The sequence below is a fragment of the Falco peregrinus genome, chromosome 11 (genome assembly GCF_023634155.1).
Source record: "Falco peregrinus isolate bFalPer1 chromosome 11, bFalPer1.pri, whole genome shotgun sequence".
Classification (NCBI taxonomy): domain Eukaryota; kingdom Metazoa; phylum Chordata; class Aves; order Falconiformes; family Falconidae; genus Falco; species Falco peregrinus.
The window spans coordinates 33643704-33665422 of NC_073731.1; the positions used below are offsets into that span (position 1 = coordinate 33643704).

Sequence of the window (21719 nt, forward strand, 5' to 3'; positions counted from 1 at the left end):
TGTCTTCTCCTTGTCAAATCAGGCTCTGGTTTGACTGAAACAGGCAGGAGCTTTTGTGTGAACTGAATCCACTGCCGTCAGACGGTCTGGACCTCTGTGTGGTTGGAGTGTTGTGGACTGATGTTCATACTCTGCAGGATGATGTGAATGAGAAGAACTGATACAAGCAGACTCCTGTCTGGAAAGTGGAGTGACACGTTTGATTTTGGGTGTGTGAACACTCCTCCTTTGGAAGGCAAGGTGTTGCAGGCTAGGAGAAAGTGATGACGCACACAGTGCTGCTGCCTATGCTGGGAGCTGGTGCAGGAAGGGGCTGGGGTATAAGTGAGCATTAGAGGTCTAATTGTATTTCAGCCCCTGGTTGACATATGTTCAGTTCCTAGAGGACTTCTGTCCTGGAGGGCAGGAGTGTCTGTGAGCACTTTGCACTCAGATGTCGGTACTAAAACGGATACTTGTTTTCAGAGTAGCTCTAAGGTGACGGGGCTTTATAATGTTTCCTCTTCTGTGATGCTGTTGTGAGATGAGGTTTGTCCCAGCATCAGGATTTTACTACACCTTGGTGCAGCTTGGGCCACTGTGAAAAACAGCCAAGGCAGTGCCCCACTGCCATCGATAAGGGCATGATGGTGAGTTGGTTCCATCCTCTGTCACCTCAAGCCAGAGGGCTCTGTGCTCAGAACTGTGGCACGGGGAGGCCAAGTCCCCGTTCTGGCTGCAGAGAGGAGGCCCATGTGCCTCTGGGCAGCTCTGTGTGGGGTTGTCCTTGCTGTCAAACATGATGCTGGCAAAAGATAGGCACAACATTGCTTAAAACCAGCTATAAACACTCTCCTCATTATGGTTGCCTGTTGGCCTCTACAGGAGCACAAAGGAAGCCTTTGATTCCAAAACATACAGTAACTCTTCAAATGGTTAAAGGCAGGACAAGCTGTGGCTTGCAAGTGTCTTTATTGCTCTCCACACAGCATGCTTTGGTCCTGGCTCTGCTGGGGAGGCCCGTCACTTTCATGGCATGAAGCTGCTCTGTGGCGCTGGCTCTGCTGAAGCTGCTGGCAGTCCTGTGTCAGTGGGAAGCTTTCATGGGAGGAAAGGTTATGGTTTTTGTCTTTCCCAGCAAAGACAAGATCAGAGAAAATGAAACCAGGCAGTCTTGCAGGGTGCCACTCTGGGCAGCGCATTCGGCCCTCCCAAACCATCCCTGAGAGCACAGATGGATTTGTGCTGCTGAGGACGGGTTGTTCGGTTGGCTCTGCAGCTGCCCTGGAGAGGGGCCAGCACCTCAAGTCTCTTCCAGCAGTTGAAGAATTGTGCAAATCTTCTCGGACCAAAGAAAACAGAGCTTCCCTTGAATTACTTGGTGTTCTTTGTTCCTATGCCTCCATGCTGCCTGTTGTGAACGCTGGGAACCTGGGAGCCATCTGAGAGCACCTGGTCGGTGCTACGGGAGCAGCCGGTTCCTGGGCTGAGCCTCCTGTAGCAGCGAGATGGCTGGATGTCAGCCAGTTGTCTTGAGAACACCCTTTCCTCCAGCCAGGTTTGAACAGATGCTTATCCACCATATTCTGAGCAAAAGCTGAGCCACGAAGGCAGCACATATGATTTTTCTCTGCTGAGTTAGCTCCTGATGGCTGTCTGTGCTTGCAGCCTTCGGGTGCATTAAGTGGAGGAGCTGTGTGCTGGGGTCTCACCTGGCACCGCAGCACTCTTCTCCCCAGGTCCTGCCCCTGCCTTGCTGCCTTGTTGCTCTGGCCCAGGTGCAACTGTTCCTTTTTCAGTTGTGCCCTCTGTCTCCCCTTTTCTGTGTGCCAACCCCCCCATGGCATGCCATGCATCCCCTTCTCAGTCTTTCTGTTGCTCAGTTTCTGTCTGATGCCTGGCTATGAGCACTGCTCTTTTGAGAGAGATAAAAATTTGACAAAAACCCCTTCTGCTCAGCTAAGGAAAAGTGTCAAACCCACGTGGCCTGAGGCAGAAACCATTAATCTGAATGGCTAACATTTTGGCAAGGGAATAAGTATCCAGGAAACAGGCGTGTTGTGCTGGGCATCCTTCCGTGTTACACCATGTTCAACCTGGGCCTTGCTGGGGTTTGGCCCTGCCTCTTGATGGCTGGAGATGCTTGTGCTGTGCACAGCTTCCTACCTACCGGGACCTGGATGTTGGGTATCTGTTGCCACTGTTTTGTGTGCTTCCTTGCCACTTTGTTGCTTGGGATGTCCTGGTGCTCTTCCCACTGGTGGGTTAGTGACTGTCCCATAAAAATTACTTGTTCTCCAGCCATGGAGATACACTGGGAATCTGCTGTTCTGCTGCTATGGAGAGTCTCCTTGGTTTTCAAGATTTGGTTAGTGTGAATTTCTGTCTCTGCAAGTCTGTTATACCTGAGCTTTTCTTTAATTGTCACTGGGGCTTTGCATTAGATCTGTCTGTAGCAAGCATTCTGCCTAGTTATTGATTTGTAGAAGTATTCCAGAAAGTGCCTTGCTGGCATATTCTTCCCACTCAGTGACTTTTCTCCATTTTTAGCTGAGAGGTAATGTAGTGACATCTCAGAGAAGCTACCTTTTAATTAATACTGCATGAGCAGAGGAAATACTAGCTTCTCTGTCTACTTTCCTATTTTTTGTGGTTTTTAATATAGATTCATAAATGGCTCTAATGAAAATAAACAAGGAACTGTTCCTTTCTGTGTCCTCTTTGCTTTTCAGAAGTGATACTGCAGGCATGCTCCCCCCCACCCCCAGTGATGTTTCCACCAGGAGGCAGGTCCTGGGCTGTAGCTGGGCAGCTGTGCTGCCTTGCACAGCCATAACCAGTGATTGTAAAGTAGGGCTGGCGTTCAGCTTTCCAGCAGTGAAAAATGAAACCTGCAGACCTGTAGGGCATAGTTAGAGACAGATACAGGGAGTTGTGGGTGATGCTTTGTAGCCAGGAGAGAGGCAGTGCCACATACACTGAAAATGGATGCGCAGCGCACAGCAGGCAGTATTAACTAGTGTCCCTGAAATGCTCAGGAGGGGTGACACAGAAATGATACGAAAGCAGAGAGAAGCCCTGGGCAACCAGTCTGTCCTCTGCAAGCTTCAGATGCAGGCAGAGGTCAAAACCCGACAGCGTAGAGCCGTGAAATAGGAGAGGCAGCAATGCGGCTAGTGCAGCGAGGCCTGTTTCAGTGTCTGCTTGCTGCCTTTTGGCAGCTCCCGTTGTCTCCGGCACTGCTGGATGCATGGGGCAATTTTTAGCTTGCAGCATGGTGGCTGCCAGGAAAAGCTGGTGTGTGTTGTCAGGAGCACCTTTCCTGGGAGCTTTTTCACTTTCTATGGGAGGGGAGCAAACAGGTCAAACCTGCAGTAAAGCAGGTCGTGAAGCAGGATGCTGCAGAGACTCGCTCACCTTGAGCCAGACCCACGGTGCAGCCTTGCTGCAGGATTGCCCTGATGTGGTGCTGTGTATGGCATCGCCCAGCCTATGGGCCACCCCCTTGCCCCTGGGAAGGCAGGGTGGCCGAGTGCATGTTGTGGTGGGCCATGCAGAGCTGCAGCTGCATGCAGGGGTGCACAGCTGAATCCCTGCCACAGTTGCGGCGTGGGTGTCATTTTCAAGACTGTGGTACTGGATGAACCATTTCTCCCGTGAGCTATAAGCTGTCTGGAGAGCTTGGCCAGCTGGATCTTCCTGGCTTTGTGGCAAATCCATCTGAGTCTCTACAGGCAGATAGCTAAGGGAAACTTGGCTGTAAATATACCGCCATGACCTGGAGAGAGATTTAAAATATTTATCCCAGAGCAGGACTTGGGAGATAAATAAGTTCCCTGTCTGCTTCCTTGTGTGCAAAGCTCAGGAGTGCAGCTGTCCCTTTGTCCACAGCTCTGAGTCCTCCTTGGGGCTGGAGGGTTGCTTACGGGTGGGCTTGAAGTCCCTGTATATAGCGTAAACATATAGCTGCCACTGAAATGGAGAGTGGGGTGCCAAAGGTACTCACTCTGGTGTAGGTGTGAGCTCTGGCCTGCACCTTCTCTCCCCTCGTTGGCCTCCCCAGCTGCTGCCCCTGCACTGTTGCCCTCAGGGGTGTTGGTGGAGCTTGCTGGTGAGCCCGGTCTGCTGGGTAAGGTTGTGACCCTCCCTCCTGGCCGCCTTAGAGCGCAAGATCTGCAAGACATCCTGATCAAGCATATCCAAGAGCCAGCACAGGTTTGGGTGTTACGGGGGAGGTTTTCCTCCTTCCAGTGGATTTGGTGGCAGTGTGCAGAGAAGCAGCTCACTCGAGCAGCTTGGGTGCCAGACCTTCTTCGTTCTCCACCAGCCAGCCCTGGACAGTAGGGAAGGCTGGTTGGCAGGAGTGTACGGTGCCCAGCGCAGCCTCAGCTCGTGTGCTGACCTGATGGCCTCACTGCTGGAGAGGTGCTGGCTCTGAGCAGCAGCCTTGTCTTCACTGATGGCGTGTTGATGCAGCAGCTGGCTTTGCTTGGAGGCCTTGTGTGTGTGCTTCTTCCCTTTGCGCTGCTTCCCTTGCCATGGCCTCCTTCCCCACCCCCTGCTTTTGTCTCTGCAGCCTGAGTTTCCATTCTCTGGGCTGGCTGGGGCTCCTGTTTGCTGAAGGGAAGCGCCAGGCAGCTTTATGGAGCTTGTTCTGGTTTTTCCCATCATCTTCTGGAACAGCCTTTCAGCTGGAACAGGAAAAACGTGAAGCCCTGGCCAGGGGCTCCCTCCACACACACAGCAGTGCTGTGGAGGAATTCCCTCTTGACTGGGCTTGGGATGGCAGGAAGCAACATCAGCCTTTGGCCCTCAGCCTGGGTGGAGGGGCATGAGGGTGTAGTGGCAAGCACTCATGTGATGCCTGGAGGTGCTGGTGCCGGCTACCTCTGGAGAGGTTCTCAGCCACACAAACCCTGTGGGAGAAGTAACAAGCTGCTGCGGGCTCTCACCTCCAGCCCTGGGGCAGTGCTGAGCCCTGAGCCAGCTCCCGCTGCAGCTCTTCCCTACTGGCAGGACCTACCTGGCTGTTCAGCACTGCCGAGGCTCTCTGCCACCAGAGGGGTTTTGCTTGGTAAAGACCTTTGCATTCTCACATGCCCCTTGCTTAAATTGTGGGGGAAGCATCATCCTTCAGGGCTGCTGCACGGGGACATGCATCTCACCCTGGCTGTGCTTGTTCTACTGTATTCCGTTTCGTAGGAGACAAGTGCGGTACCTTTGCTGTGCTGGCCAGAAAGCTCGGCCTTCAGCTCAGCTGCGTCTCCAGCCTGCCATGCGCTGCCAGTAGCATGCATCAGTTATAAATCAGTGTTTCTGAGGAAGCCGGGGAATCGCTCAAGGGCTCTGAGCAAGCCTGGGAGAGTCTGTTGGCAAGACCGGTGGGTGCTGCAAGCCTGTTGCTGGTGCTGAGTCACCCTTGAAGCATTTGTCTTTCTCACTGGGCTTGGCAGCGCAGCTGGTGATGTCTAGAACTTTTGGCTGTTGCACCATTAAAGATGGTTTGAACTAGCAGTATTCCCAGCTCCCACATTGGGCTCGTGGCATTCCTGTCTCGCTTGTTTCTCTGTATCTGCCAGCAAGATATTGTCCTGCCCTTCCTGGGGGTCCCGTGGGCGCCATTGCTTGAGCTGCTCAGATTGCAGGTGTGGGACCTGTCTGACCAAAGCAAGCTTTCTTCTCCACAAGCCAGAGGCTGAGCAGTGCAGCCAGCTGCTGGCATGTACCTGTGCCCCAAGTGTTGGGGCTCTGGCTGCTAACCCTGCCCTGTCCCCCTCCCACCTGCACCACCCTGGCACTGTGCTCATGGCTAGGGCTAGTTCTCTGGGGTGGGATCTCAGGAAAGGTGCGTGGGCTTCTTTTAGGGGCCTGAGACCATCTGGTGGCCTTGGTGGCCCAACAGGATAGCATCCTTTCCTTGGGACCAGGCGCGTCCTGCCAGAGATGCCCATGCCTCCTCTTGCAGTGGCTGACAGGAGCATGGGCACAGCCCTGCTGCAGAGCGTGGCTTGGAGCAGTGGTGACCTGCTCCCAGGACAGACTGGGCCTCCTGTGGGGCTGAGGCCAGTTGTTATGGTTCAGCAGCCCCAGCTGTTGCAGGCAGCTGAGTTTGGCTACCACTGGGGCTTTCCTGGCTTGCTCCGGCTTTCCCCTGTTTGAGCAAGGGGCTGAGATGTCAGGAGAGACTGTGGGGCAGAGGCACAGCTAGCAGTTCAGTCCAGATGCATCCTCTGTGCCCTACAGACGGTTAGCAAATCCCTCGGCCCTAGAGATCAGCTTAAAGAACCATGGTGGCTGTCCCACCAGCCCAAGTAAGCCTGCAGTGGGGTACTGGTTGGCAGCAGCCCTGCTCTGCTTGGGAATGAGGAAGAACCTCTGGTCATGTTCCCACTGCTCTTGTGGCTGCAGGGTAGCACCCTTGTTGCTGTTCTTGCTCATCACCGGAGCAGCAGCTGGCTTGTTCAGTGGGTGATGCTCTGGACCTTGCTTCCCACTGTTGCCCCGTCCCTGGCTGCTGTGGTTACCACATCATATTGATTTGGGGTGGCTCTTCTCTAACCCTGCTGCCTGGCTTTGAGCACACAGGAAAGCAGGGTCTCTCCTTGCTGCAAGGATGAAGGCAGGGAGCTGTGGAGAATGGAAAGTGCAGAGCTCCTATGAAGTTAAAACATAAGAGTATGAAACCAAGCTTGACATGGTGTTGGAGGAAGCAGGCTCTGGGGGTGTGTGGTTGGGGAGGGAGCTGGAGTTTGGGCGGTCTGTGCTGGGGAAGCAGGACAGGCAGCGTGAGGAACAAAGGTGGGGAAGCCCCAGACTTGCTTGAACTGGGTGGGTGAGCGAAGTCGGTGTCAGGGTAGCCTAGCTGTCCTGGCACGTGCTAATGGACATCAGGGGTCTGCAGCTGGCTACCTGTCCTTGTGCTGAGCTTTTTTCTCAGTGATAACTGGTCTTTGGTCCCACGGCACATGTGTGAGCAGTTCCTGCCTGCTTGGGGACTGGGGCTGCGTGTGATGGAGGCTGTAGGCACCTCCCTGCTGTGTGTGGCAGTGAGCTCTTCCCGTGGCCAGCTGCACCCCAGTGCATCACTGCAAGCACTGCCTTAGCATTTGCTCCAGCGATTGATTTACAGTGTTCAGACACCAGTGGCTTTGTTCTGGTTTCTTGTGATAATTGCTCAGAAATTTGGCTTAGCCATTCCAAAGTATGGGATCCTGGGCCTTGAAGGGCAGGGAGCGTTGCTAACCATGAGGCAGATCCCACACAGCTTGCAGTGCCTCTGAACAGTTCTGGGGAGGCTAATGAGAATTGTACTAAGTGTTTGCAGCTTTTCTTTTTTTAGTTCTAAAGATTGGTTTGAAGGGCAGAGTTTGCTTCTCAGTGGTTGCTTGGAGCCTGTGTTTAAAAGCACCCTTCCATGCTGAGGGCAGTGCAGGAAGGTGCTGCAGGCCACAAGGGGTGAGTTCAGGCTGCAGTCCCATTGCAGAGCAGTTGTCCCTCATTGGTAGGCCAGCAGCCAAACTGTTTCCAAACAAGGGCTTGCATGTGCTGTACATCATAGGACTCCCCGTGGGGTCCATGAGGGTGGGGTCCATGAGGGTGGCCGGGGTCTGGGCAGGTGTCAGCTTGCATTGGGACACAGGGAGGGAGTGAGAAAAGAGCGGACCAGCTCTGCAGTTTCCATTTGGGACCACAACCAAGTGCTGTGGGATGAGCAGATTCCCAGAGCTGTTGTAGGATGGGGATCCTTCTGTACCTACTTTCATCCTGGGTTGCTTCTCCTCTGGATCAGTAAATCCCACCTGGAATGTTGCATAGCTGGGTGCTTTGCGATTGAAACTGTGCTCATGGATGCAAATGGCTGTGCTGCAGGCTGGTTTGATGTGGCCCTCCATGTACCATGCAGAGAAGAACCAGGTGCGTGGCCTGTGTGGTGGTGCGATCACTGGTGTGTAGCAGGGGTGTGCGGGCATCATGTCTCCAGCAAGTCCAGAGCAAACTGCCACAAAGGAGAGAGGCTCGGCAGTCGTCTGAGCAGACACATGCTCTCAGAGCAGGGCTGTTGCATCCAGGTGTGTGGTGCGACTGTAGGGGCAAATAGGTGGTGCTCTCCCAAGTCCCTCATTGTCTTGATCCATCCCAGTACAACCATGCTGTGTTTATCGCAGATCTGGAGCTCCTCAGTGCTGGTGCAGTACCTCACGGCTCGCGAAGCCAAAGCCACCCTGGCTGAGCATTTCTTGGAAATGCTGCTTTGTACCAATCCAGTTGTGCTGGGGACTCAAATAGGAATTTTATTTTTTTTCCTGGGTGCAGAGTGAGTTTTTGTTTCTACTTCAGCTGGAATGGGAAACGACATAGTTTCAAAAGGGTTATATGATGGGTGCCCAAAGACTTTCCAGATGTTGGGCTTGATCAGACCAAGCCTGCTGTGTTCAGCGCTCCTTGCCTGCATCAAACCATTTCCATCTGGCCTGGTGGGAGAGAGTGGTTTATTGCAGCTCTACCCATCTGAGAGGCTTTCTCAACTGGAACCTCTTGCACAGAGGAACATGCTGGCTGGAAGTCATTTGGAGATGCAAATCTCTCTGGGTGTTTGGCTTGGCTGCTGTTTCCGTGGTATCTGCTAAGCAGTGGAATATGCTGTGTGTGGAGCAGGCGTGCTCCGAGGAGCTGCTTTATGTGGCTATAGGGACCGACCCACGAGGCAGGGGGGTTGCTTGTGCTGTTAAGCCTTCGTGATTTTTCTTGCCGCCTTCTACAGCTTCAGCTGGCATAAATGAGCCTGCTGGGTCTGTGTTTGTGACCAGGAGGGGAGGAAAAGCTGACCCGTGTGTTTTTCTCAGTCCTGGCATGCCAAAAATCTGCTTTTATAGGAGCATGTTCATAATGAACTGTGCCAGGAAACACATGGCTTGCTCGAGCCATGAATGGGAGGTCTGTATGGGGCCCTGTGCTCACCGAGAGCCTTGTGAGGACAAAGAGCAGATGCTGGCGTGCTTTGCTTGCTCTGTGGCAGCCTGCATCCTCTGGGCTGCAGCGGGTGGGGAGCAGGAGGTAGGATCAAGGTACTAAGTGCTTGGCTGATCCACTGACGGCAGAGGGGGCAGGACGAGAGGCCAGGCGAGTGGTTTTACTGCATGCTGCTCTTTGTGGCTCCCCTGTCCTGGGGAGGGCTTGCTTGCTTGCTTCTCTGCAGACGTGGCTGTTCGCAGCAGAGGCTGCGTTGGAAGAAGCCTGGGCACTGCAGGCAAGCAAAGAAGTGCTGCTGACAGCTTGGGATGATGACTGTGGATGGGGAAGAGAGAGAAAAGAAGGGATGTATGCAGTCTGTTGGGGCCTAGCTGCCGCAGGGATGACTGGGCTGTGCGTGCTGTACCTGGCTGCCACAGGAAGGGAAGGCTGTCAGGTGAGAGCTGCAGTTCTGAGCATTAGCAGTGCTTTGGTGGCTGGAATGTTGTTCCCTTGTGGGAACTGTTGCCGAGCCTGCACAGGCTAAGCTGCTGGTGAGGAGTGTACACTCAGCACAAGAGGAGTTAAACCTGCCTGTGTCGAGTGGGGCCTCGTTCTCACAGGGGGCTCTGTGCATCCTCTGGACCAGCAAGCTTGGGATGCTCCAGCCCAGTGATTTGGTTGCCCAGCCTTTGGAAGCAAGCCAGGGCTTGAACCCAGAGTCTGCCACTCTTTGATCCAAGAGTGGCTAAAAGCAAAGTCCCCAGCACTGGAGCCGTTCCCGAGGATTTGGCAACAGAAGGAATTGCTGCCTGCAGACAATGACGTTTAATAAGTTGCTCCTCAAGGCAAGACCTGCTTGGTAATACTTTCTGGGAATGTGTTACTGATACCTGTGAGAGTCCAGGACCCCAAGCCCTAAGGTGGTCACCGCTGTGCCTTGGGATGGAACACAGGCTTTCTGAACACGTGCCTGTGGTTGCCTTTGCCACCAGGCTTCTGCTGTGGCCCGATGTCCTTCCCACAGAACATGGCGATAAATCGGTCCCGTGCTTGGGGCTGTCTGTGTCCATCCCGTGTTGAGCTCCTCTGGGACATGGGACCTGAGTGTGAGCTTCTCAGTGTCTTCTGCTGAGGTTTGATGATGCTCTTTTCCTTCAAGGACTGACTTTCTTGTGTCCCTTAGCTCTGCCCTAGGCTTGCAGGGAACCAGGTGGTCTTTGCAGCTGTGGCCTGGGTTTTGCTTGCATTAGAAGCAGCTAAGCATGCTGCTGCAGTGTGCAGTGGCAGATTCAGGGCAGTGCTGCAGAGTCATATATGAGTCCACAGTGTGTTAGCTCATCCACACCTTCCTTTTCGTTTTGTGATTCCTCATCAGAAGAGCCTGTGTTGCTGCTGAGTTGATTGCAGAGGCTTTGTTTCCTCAACGGTCTGAGCAATGGCAGGGGCAGAAGCATAAAGGTCGTGATATGGACACGGTAGGGTGGTGATATATCAGCAGTGGATTCCTAGGTGGCAAAAAGCTGTTGCTGCCACCTTGCTTTGCTGAGGTCTGTTAATTAGCTGACACATCCAGAGTTGGTTGCTTGGTAGAAAGTGGTGAAAGGGTCTCAACCCTGCTCTTTCAGTTGGAGGCTGAGGGGCTGCAGCCTGGGGGTGGACTTGGGCTACTCCTGCTGCCCACCTCAGATCAGTGCCGGGGGCTGGGGCATCTCTGGGGCCAGGTCACCCTCTGACCTCCCAGCTGCATCCCCAACCTCCTCTCTGCAGGAAGGTGCACTGTGTGGTTGCTGCAGGGCACCTAGGGCCTCCCTGGGTGAGCTGCTGTGCTCCTTGCCCCTGGGGTGTTGCCAGCGCCCTGCAGGTCTGGGCAGGGAGGGCAGGCTCCCACCTGGTGCAGCAGGGCTTCCCAGGGAACCTGGCGCCTTTGTTAATGTCATGGTTTAACCCTGGCTGGTAATGAAGTACCACCCAGCCGCTCGCACGCTTCCCCCCTCACCCAGAGGTGTGGAAAGGAATGTAAAACTCAAGGGTTGAGATAAGAACAGTTTAATGGTTGAAATAGCGTAAAAATGGAAGAACAATAATAACAATGATGACAATAACAGTTATAATGAAAAGGCAAAGGGAAAGAATATAATCCAGAGGGAAAGGAAGAAAGGCACACATGGTGCACAATGCAACTGCTCACTGCCCGCAGACCGATGCCCAGCCAGTCCCCGAGCAACGACCTGACCCCCGGCCAATGCCCCCCCCCCCAGGTAGATAATACCAGGCATGACATCCCATGGTATGGAATACCTCTTTGGCTAGTTCGGGTCAGCTGGCCTGGCTGTGTCCCTTCGCCGTTCCTTGTGCCCTTCCAGCCTTTTTGCTAGCAAAGCCTGAGGAACTGAGAAGTCTCACATCAAAGCCAGAACACAGCACTGCACTAGCTCCTCAGAGCATAATTAACTCCATCAAAGCTGAAACCAGGACAGCTGATTATTAAGGAAAATGGACAGGGAACAAGTGTTTAGCAGTGTGTTACCAAGCTCTCTGTCTAGTTAGGTGCTGAGCTTGTGGTGTGAATACATCCACTGTCCACCTCAGGGCTGGGACTCACAAGCTCATTGTGCATCCCTGGGGAGCGCTGGCCATGCAGCAGAGCTGGGGCAGCCGTGAGCTCCCCTGCTCCCATCTGGGAGCATTTGAAGTCCTCTCTGCTTTGAGAGGCTGGAACAGACACTGGCCAGCCATGTCCTCTGCCTGAAGAGCTCCTTGGGGGAGTTGGCTCTGCCAGTTTTTGCAGGTAGCTCCTTCTGTTGCATCCTGGTACCTGTGTGTCTTCATTTTATTTGTCCCTGGTAAGCCAGCTGTCCCCCTCCACAGCTGGGGCAGAGTCCAGATGCCTGCGGGCAGGGGAGAAGAGGAGGAGCATGTAGTTTGGGTGCTCTGGGCTTTGCTGCCCTGGGCACTCACTGCAGATGTGTTGCAGCTCCTCTAATCTGCTGTTCCAGATGCAGAGCATTAAAGGAGCTGGCTTGCACATCTGGCTGAGCTGACCCAGGGTGAACTTCGCTGAAGTGCTCCTGGAAGCAAGTCTGCAGCATAAGGAGCACTGCTGGGGAGTGGGGCTGGGCTACCAGCTGCAGAAGCCCCACCATGCTGGGCTGACTTTCCAAACCAGGAAACCTTAAACTGGCACAAAGCTCTCTCCCAAATCCCATTCCCATGCTTTTAATTCCTTGTTTGGTTGCGAGCAGCTTTGGGATTACTCATACCCTTGCATCAGCTGTGGTGTCTTAAGAGGTTGGTAACCTAGGCTCTTTTGGGTACAAAGTGAAACGGATCTATTCCTTTTCCCTTGCTGTCCTCTGTCTGGAGCTCTTTAGCACGGTGAGGAGGTGCCCAGGAGCTGGGCACTGGGCATGCCTGGGGGTGGCTGGCTCGGGCTTGAGGGGAGCATGGATCTCCCAATCCCAGCCATGGGGCTGGGGATGTGGAGCAGCGTGGTGTGCTTCTGGCTCTGCTGGCACCACAGCCATGGCAAATGCCGGCTTAGATCTGTGCTGCCGGCTTGCTTTCCTCCACAGCTGCTGCTTCGTGCCCTGCCTGGGGCACATGCCACTGCCAGCCAACTTGCCTGTTACTTCCCCAACACGGCTGTAGGTGGGCAAGGTGGATGCAGTGACAGCAGGGATGGGGGGCTGTGCAGCAGCTGCAGGCCTTGTGGTTCAGGCTGCATTCCCAAGTGATGTCGTTAGGCAAAGAGACAATGATTTTTGGATTGCTTCAAGATGTAGGTAACCCAGCCTGTCAGGCAGGGCAGGAGATGTGCTGCCTGTTCTCCCCAGTATGCACAATTGCTCTGCAGCACTGAGATGGGGTTGGGCTACTGGAGTGTCCCCAGCAAAGCGCTGGAGTGGGATGGCCACTGACAAGCAACGGATGGAAAACCCGGCTCCGGCCGAGACCTCGCTTGTAATGCTGTCCCATTCCCTTGCAACCTGCAAGATAAGCATGAAAGCTGGGGCTTGCTGCCATGGCAGGAGCTCGCCAGGCAGCATCCACAGTGCTCTCAGGCCTCTTGGATGGTACAGAAGGTGGGCAGGGTGCTGTCACTGCCAGGTGGCTGGGCTGCGGCAGGGCCACAGACTCTCTGTCTTGTTGGCAGCACTGAATACAGCCTTAGAGATGGCTGATCTGGGGATGAGTCCTGCCACCCCACACATTTTCCAGCTGTGTCTTTATGATTACAAAGCCCAGCACTCCTTGAGGGTCTGCAGTCCATGAGGTTTGTTACCAGTTGCCTGGCTGTCTCCAGGGCACAGCGTGGGAGGACAGCGTGCAGCCTTGGAGGTGAACACTGAGACACACAACTGGGCAGTTTGCTGCCACCTCCTCTGGTGTGCCTGGGGCGCGCCAAACCTGGTGCTGCCCAGGTGGGAACAGAGACGTGGGACCCCCCAAAACTTCAGCCCCAATCTCCCAGTGCTAGCCCTGAGCTCTGCCATGGCTCCCTCAGATCCTTAATACCCTTTTGGTGCATTTTCTTACAGCTCTCAGTGATGAAATCAGCAACGCTGATGTCTCTCACTTCTCTAGCTTTGGAGAACGGCCCCAAAACAAAGCCGTTCCCAGGCTGTGCTGCAGCCTGCTGCTAAATCACTGCAGTCACGCTGTGGCGGTACCCGAGGGGGTTGGCTGCCAGGCTACCACGGCTGGGTCTCCTTTGCCGAAGGTGTGGAGAGCCCTTTGCTGCTTGGCAAACTCAGGATTGAAAACTTGCTCAGGCAGCAGTGACTGGCTTTGTAGGGTTGCTCACCAAGTCTGTACCAGATGCAGCTTTGCTGGTTTTGTGTGTCACCCTGGAATGCTCTGCATGTGCTCAGCCCGCTGTGGCATTTGGAGGAGGCTGCAGCAGCTGAGTTCTGGGGGCTCCCAAGCCCAAAGAGAGTACTGAGATGCACTTGGTAGAAATGCAGGCTGGCAGCGCATTGTTAGCATGAGTATTTTTCCTGGGAAGCTGCTATTTGCCTGCTTAAATGAAATTAATTTAGAGCAAGGGGACACCTCTGCATGAAGGATGCTGTGTTCCTGCGTTCAGGTCTTTGCCATAGTATGCTCTCAGATCTGGGATGTGATCTGAGACTTCTCTCCATCTTTGTGCATCCTGCTGGTGCCTGCCCCCTCCCTGCAGATCATTTGTCTTTGTGGTGTGCAGGAATGATACCCTGGGAACCTGTAGGTACCAGTGTGACTTCCTTACACAATTTGCTTAACCTTCATCTGTTACCTAAACAGGAGGGTTTTGCATTTCAATGAAATATCCTTTGGGTAGAACACCACTGGTGTTTTCAAGTGTGTTGCATTTCACATATGTTTATCTAATCTGACTGAAACTTTCCTGAAAAAATTTCTGTAGCCACAGTTGAAATAGTTTTAGGCCAGAAACATGTGTTGAGGGTTTATTTTTCTCCCAGCCAGGGGTGGCTTGTGTCATGTATGTACACAGAGAGTGGGTGTTTGCCAGCACACACATTTGGGACTGCTGCTTGGTGTTGGCTTTGCAGGACTGTGGTCCTGCTGTGGTACTGGGGGTGAGCTCTGTACTGGCTTGGGCTTGCTAAGCTGGCTTCCAACAGAATTGGTGTTGCTGGGTATTTTTTGGCACGTCTTTTGCTAAGGGAAGAGAAAGAGTCTTTTTGCTTCTTTCAGCAGCTTGTAGTGATGCAGCCCAGCCCAGGTTAGCTCATGAAACCACAGCAGAAACATGCTGTTGTGAAGGTGTCCCATCAGACTGAGCAGAGCTCACCTTTGCTCTCCACCAGGTGCTGCAGGGAGCTCTCTTGTCTGCTGCTTGGCCAGTTTGGCAGCCTCTGATGGCTGAGCCATGCGTGGCCGGCCGTGGCTCTGCCACACAGCAGTGCTGGGAGGTCCTCCAGCTGGCTGAGTGGAACGAAGCAGAGGTATTTTGGTTTTCGTTCAGCACAGGTGGTGAAGTCTGTTGGCTTTATACAGGTGTTAGCCAAACTCTGGCATAGTGGCATCCCCTGACAGATAGCCCTCTGCTTTGGTAGTGTTCTTGAGCCTGTGTCCCAAAAGCCCAGATGAGGTGGAGGGGATGTAGGGGATGCATGAACCCTGCTGACTGCAGCCCTTTCCTGGACCGGGGCTGTACAGCTTCCATGGGCGAGTGCAGCACCTTCCATCTCCTAACACTGGGCCCTGGTGCTCTGGATTTAGAGTACTGTGAAAAGCTGTGTCTAGTTCTGGGCTTCTGATGTCTTTCACCCCAAAACGTCTGGACCACATCTAGCTGCTACTGGTCTTCCTTTGCAGCTGACAGTGGTTTCTAGCATGTGCAGCCAGTCCATCCATGGCACCTTGGATAATCTTGTCAAAACAAACCCCAAGTTGATGGCTCTTACTGCACTTTAACAATTATTTGTCCCAGTTTGCTTTGGCACTTGTGCTCGTGAGGTGTTCATCATGGGGATCTCGCTTGAGCTAAAATGGTTGTGTCCATTCCCCAGGATGGAAGGTAAAGACATAAATAGCTTTTCCTGTTTCACCGGGGGACTGGGTCCTCGTAAAAAACCCTTGAAAAATCCCTGCTTCCCATGTGGCTTTTGTGCCAAGCCTTCATAATGTCCCCTGTCTGCAGAGCTGTGTCCTCCTGCCTGTACACAGGGGCTGCTGAGGCAGCAGGATACATGTGGTGAGGCTGCTGAAGTTCTTGGCTGGCCAGTGCTGGGTGAAACGCAGTTGTGCTGTGGTTTAGTGTTATACTGCTAATGCTGGCAGTTTAGTGCCAGAAGCACACCTAATTGAAAATACCGTGTCTTAATACTCAAATGGCCTGTAACTTCAGGGAGAAGTGTCTCATCACTAACTCCAGTGCTGGCATGACTAGTACAATGCAAAAGGCTTTGGAATGCTGAGACCCCAAAAGAACTGATCCATCTCCTTCAGGAACTCTCTTAATGCATGCTGCCTTGCACGTGTTTTGTACCATGCAGGTATGGTTGGGTGGGCATGTGCCTTGGTGCCCTGAAGCCTATCTGTGGAAAAGGACAGACCTAGCTCCTATAGGTCCACACCTCAGTGGATTTGACTGTCCTGTTCCCTTTTGCTTCTGTCTCTGTCCCAGCAGCCCGTTTTGGCACAAGCTATGCTCCTGCTGCTGTGGAGCTGTTGTGCTGTGAGTGCACAGCTGTGTTTGTGTGGGGTCGGGTGGTTGCCACCCTGCTGTGAGCACTTCTGGTGAGACAGATCTGATGTGCAGGGAGCTAGATGCGTGTACCTATGTAAGAACACATGTTCCTGCAGATTGTGTTGCCTTGGGGCATGTGTTCATGAGACAACTGTCACAGGCCGCTGAATAGTTCCTAGCTTTTGGGGAGGTGCAGGGTAGCTGACAATGGAAACTTCACTGGACATGCTGACCCTTGAAGCACAGCACACTGATGGGGCTTAGCTCAATATGAGACCACCCAGGAGACAGGACTTTGGACACTGCAGCTCTGTCATTCAGGCCACAAGGGTCAGTCTGTGGCTACTCCTGGTGGCCTTAAATGCTGTGAGTACAGTTGACAAGTGATGCCTGCCCAGCAGCTGTGGGACTTAACCTGGGACAGTGCCCTGGGGACATTGCCTGCACACTAAGGTCAGTGGCACAGTTGGGTGCTGAAGGCAGAAAGCCAGGCTGCACTGAGGTCCACATCCTAGGCTCTGCAGTATGTCATTGCGCACTGCGGTTCCTGTGACCTCCCAGTTCCTTTCTGCCTCCTTCCCGGTGGCTTCTTTGGGGTGACTGAAAATTAGAATTGAGCCTACAGTCCCATTTTATAAAGGCTGTAGGCAGGAAAGACCTGAGCTCTGGACTACCGTCTCCTCTGCCCCAGTGTCTTTGGGAAGAGGTTTCTGTGGTGTTCGCAATGGGAGCACCTTGCTGCTCTCTCTGGGCTACGGGGAAAGAGTGTTAACAGACACATGCTGGGGTGCCCCTGCTCCTGACTGACACATGCTGGGAGACTGGAGCCTCATCCTGAGGAGCAGCAGTGCTGGATGAGCTCCTGTGTCCGTGCCTGGCTGTCTCTGTGAGTGAGGTTGCTCACGCTAGTTATGCTGGAAATTTGCGGCTGGCTCTGGGGTGCCTGTGAGCAGCTGCAGGCAGGAGAGGCTTTGCTTCGTGCTTGCGCTACACGGTGAGCTCTTGAGGCTTTACAGAATGTGGTGATCTAGATAACTCCTTCAAAACACCCCCTTCAGAATAGGATCCCTTACCCTTAGCTCTGAGTGACTGAGATGTCCTGTCAAATCGTGTCCCTTTACCTGGCTTTTATACAAACAGCAGGCAGGAGGATGTGGCTTAGCCTCCAAAGAGGAGCTGCCCTTCAACTGGGCTTGGAGCATGTTCATCTAACTCGCCCAGTTTCTGACCTGTTTTTTGAACTGTTTTCTGGACTGTTCCTCACAGTTGTGGGAATGCACCATTTTGACTGCTCTCTCGTTCACCTTTGTGAGAGATAGGCAGATTTTGAGCATCCTAGAAGCTGGCTTGGCCTCTTTCCCTGCAGAGCATGGTGCTGGGAACAGAGTCCAACAGCAATTGGTGTGTGCTGAATTGCCCTTTGTCTGCTTTCCTTTATGTGGCCAGCTGCTAACCGGAGTGGATCGCCTGCGTGGCTGGCTGCAGCTAGACAGCAGCCAGATTAGGGATATGCCAGCACAGTCCCTCGGCAGCCACATCAAGGAAGTGCTGGCTGCTCTGTCCCCAGGACCCTGAGCTCTTGGGGTGGGAGTTAGTGTGTGGAGGAGGGTTCTTAAGCTTTTCCACCCCTGCAGAGAGATGCTTCCAGCCCTTCAGAGCCACCCCACAGCCACTGTCAGACCCTGGGGTCAACCACTGCAATTTTTTGTTTCCACTCCTGCTTGCAATTGGGCTGAGTCCCCAGCCCAGGCTTGGGGTGTCACTGCTGTATCCTCTTGTGCTGTGCACCAGCAGCTGCTGTGTTTATTCCTATGAGCAATCCTTGTTCCAGACCAGGTTTTTTTCTAGGTAATTTCTGAGGATGTGGAGGTGAGATGGAGAAATGATCCCAAGGAGAGAAGCTTTGAGGAAAACCTAGAAACAATCTGTGGGTCTTGCTGATCTGGGGCAGTCTTGATGCATGGCTGGGACTTGGGGCGTATCCCAAAAAACAGGACAAGAGGAGCGCAAAGAAACTTGAACTGTCCAGGAAGCTGGTTGTTCTCTAGTGCTTTGGTGAGTGACTCCCCGGCTCTCGCACTTCGGCTCTCGCACTTCGAGACCCTCTTCATTCAGGCTGGCAGTGCAGCACTTAGCCGTGGGGCACAGGAAGCTCTCTCTGAACAGCCCCAGCCCCAGGGAGCAGAGGGCTGTCCTTGGCTTGTGGCAGGCTCAGGCAGCCCTGTCCCAGTGACTGCTAGGGAGACAGCCTTAAAGCACGTGTGTTGGCATCTGAGCACAGATCTGTCTAAACTCCCCATCAGGGGCTGGTTTTGGCAGATGTGCTTTAGGGTATTTTCTCCTAACATGGTAATTTCAGCTGTCTGGAGACCCTTGAGACCAGCATGTGTCTACCTGCTCTCTTCTCCCCGTCCTCGTGCTCTAAATGTGCTTTCCTTTTTCTGTCTTGCAGTTGTGGAGACTCAGGCGATGATCCTCTTCACCAAGGAGCCGTACTCCCAGGACGCACTGCACGGCCGCAGCGCCATCCTCCGCTGCGAGGTGGAGGAGCCGGCAGGCGTGCAGTTTGAGTGGCTGCAGAATGGGCTCCCTGTGCAGGACACAGAGCAACGCTTCAAGGAAGGCAGCAACCTCCAGTTTGCTGCTATCAGTCGGCACCGGGATGCCGGGGTCTTCCAGTGTGTAGCGAGGAACGTGCTCACTGGGGAGGAGGCCCGCACAGCCAATGCATCTTTCAACATAAAGTGTGAGTGTGGGGCGAGGGCAGCCGGGCATGTGCTGCAGCCAGGTGCTGCCTGCCACAGACAGGGCGAAGCAGCCTCTTAGGAGGGCCTGAGGCTGGAAACAGCTTCGCCAAGCTGCCTACTAGCATATGCAGGGGTCAGACAGGGATTGGACAGTGTGAACTGTGCAAGTAGGACTCCTCCAGCTACTGTGCCCTTCGTGCCCTCTAGGCTGCTTGCACCTTCTGATGTCCCCAAGGCTGTCTGAGATGCTTTCTTCTGCCTCCTTCCCCGTTTTTGTATATGAAATGGGGGTGTTACTGCACCAGACGTGTCCTGAGCACTGTAGATCCTCTCAGAGCCCCTTATCCCTCAGAGGAGTGCTACACAGGGCAGAGCAGGACAACTGCAGGGTGGACATCCCTTTACTCCATGCTGGCTTGAGGGCTCATGCATCTCTAAGCGTGCTTGTGCCCTTGCTGCCCACTCTGATTATTACTGAGTCAGCACCCACCTGGGCTCCGTAGGTTTGGAGAGCCAGCTGTGTTGATATTCTTTGATTCTACAGGGATTGAGACTGGCAGCGTGGTACTGAAGCAGCCAGCCACCGTAGCTGAGATCCAGCCCTCCTCCACAGTGGTGCTGCGGTGTCACATTGACGGTCACCCACGGTAAGGGCTGCCTCCCGAGGAGTGGATTCTGGCCAGGGGTCCCCCCCATACGTTTACTGCGTGCTCTTCCCCTCTCTGTTTCTCTCTCCTCTCTCCTGCGAGGATTCAGTAGAGTCTAGGCGAAAGGCAGGATTGAGCCTGTGGCTGAGCACCGGGGGAGAAGGCAAATGGCTTCCTCAGAGCCGCGTAGCAAGGAGCACAGTAAGGACGGGCTGTCACAGTCCAGTCACTGAGCTGCTTGGTGTGCTGCGGTCACTCTCCGTTGCTTCCCAGTCATGTCCTGTCCACTTGTCTGCATGTCTCATGGCTTCGTGTCTGTGTCGGGGCCAGCAGCGGGTACAGAGAGCCAGGGAAATGGGCCATCTCTGGGCTGTCTCCTCCACACACATGCTCTCTGGGGAGCCCTGCCGGTGCCCTGCACCTGGTCACCCTCTCGCCCCTGTCTTGCAGCCCCACATGGCAGTGGTTTCAGGATGGTACCCCCCTCCCTGATGGCCACAGCACCTATTCTGTCAGCAACAAGGAGCGAACGCTGACACTGCGGAGTGTCAGCCCCGATGACAATGGTCTGTACTACTGCTGTGCCCGAAGTGCTGTTGGCTTTGTCTGCAGCCAGAACAACTTCACGCTGAATATCATCGGTGAGTTGTGTTGCCCTGTGCAGGGCCGGGGGGTCCGGCTGTTTGACTGCTCCACTAAGAGCCTCCCCCCTGCTGCAGGGTGGGGGCCAGGCCGCAGGACAGTGCCAGGCTGGTGTGATTCGCTCTATGCAAAACTTCTGGCCAGGGACAGGTCTGACGCATCTGGCCGGGTTTGAACCCTACCCTCTCTAGAGTTGTTAATTTGCCCCTGCATCTTTCTGGAGCAGGTCTGTGCTGTTGTCCCTGGTACTGGAGCACCAGGGTCATTGCTTCTTCAACAAGGTTTGGACCCTGGAGGCTGTAGGTGCCGCAGGTCTTGGTAATACCAGTGCCGCTGTGGTGCTGCGTGGGTGAGACACCCTGTTGGCCTTTGGAGGCAAGGCTGGGGAGGGGGCAGGAGATGTTGACTTCAGAGAAGTATCTGGAATTGGACAAAGGACTTTGCAGTCCAGGTTTAGTCTGTTCTCTAGGAGCCCACGGGTGCTCAGGGCTTTCCCTAGAGCAGGTGGCACATGCGGTGCTGGGCTCTGGCTGTGTAATTACCGCTGTACTGGTGTGCCTGCCTCCTTCAGTCCAGCAGCATGCAAGCACTTTTTGTGTCTCCTCCAGAGCGCTGGTGAAGGGCCACCACAGGCCACTCTGCTCTTATCACCCTCCTGTGGTCTCTGCCGTTGCAGATGAGAGCTTTCCTCAGGCAGTGATTGCCCCACAGGACCTCATCGTGACCAAGAATGAAGAGGCCATATTTGATTGCCAGTTTGCAGCTGTGCCCCCTCCCACACAGGAGTGGCTCTTCGAAGACAGCCCTGTCACCAACAGATCCAAGTAACAGGGACCCCAGCGATGTGGGCAGGGTTGGGAGGAGAAGGGGGCACCATGCTTCAGAAGCAGCAGAGGCCAAACCCTAGCTGTGCCGAGGGCCATGGTCAGCGTCAGGCTGGCTTTGGGATAGGTTTCTCAGTGTGGCTGGCTTGGGTGTAGCAGGGCCTGTGCCCTTGTGGGTGGCCTTTATCTGCACAGGACAGCACAAGCGGTTTGTCCTCAAATGGGTCTGTGGGGCTTCAGCCCTAGGTGCCCACATGTGGTGATCCTCAGAGCTGGTGATATCTCCCAGCCCCAGATGTCCATGTGTGGTGATTCCGTGGAGCCGCGAACAGCTCAAACCCCAGACACTCACTTAGGACAATTCGCAGAGCTAGGGACACATCGCAGTACCAGATGCCCACAGGTTCGGGGATCCCAGTCCCCAGATTTGGGGACACCTCCCAGCCCCAACACCTGTGCAGCTATCGCTGTGCCCGTGGCTGCCTTGCACCTCCAGATACAAGTGTGTGGTGATCCCCAGAACCAGGAATGTTTCTGAGCCCCAGACACCTGTGTGTGGGGCAATCTCCAGAGCTGGGAACATCTCCCAGCCCAGGCTGCCCGTGGACGGTGATCCTGGACCCCGGGATGTCTCTCAGCCAGGCTGTGCCAGGCAAGTGATGCTGTCTGGGTGTCAGATGCCCAGTGGTCTGGCAGCTCCCAGGCGCCACCTTGTGCCCCCTGCCCCCTTCCC

At 54.3% G+C, this 21719-nt stretch overlaps 1 protein-coding gene across 2 annotated transcripts in view; it reads left to right on the forward strand.

Moving 5' to 3' along the window:
- The window catches only part of PTK7 (protein tyrosine kinase 7 (inactive)), a 38573-nt gene that overhangs the window by 6222 nt on the left and 10632 nt on the right, over positions 1-21719 (forward strand). The window contains exons 1-5 of one of the 2 annotated variants that reach the window (XM_013303347.3): positions 18039-18181; positions 18579-18872; positions 19418-19520; positions 19971-20161; positions 20839-20986. In XM_013303347.3, the coding sequence (XP_013158801.1) occupies positions 18596-18872; positions 19418-19520; positions 19971-20161; positions 20839-20986 (719 nt within the window). In that variant the 5' untranslated portion in view covers positions 18039-18181; positions 18579-18595. Of the gene's footprint in view, positions 1-18038; positions 18182-18578; positions 18873-19417; positions 19521-19970; positions 20162-20838; positions 20987-21719 lie in introns of those variants that run through there. The other variant, XM_055816070.1, reaches the window with a different exon arrangement.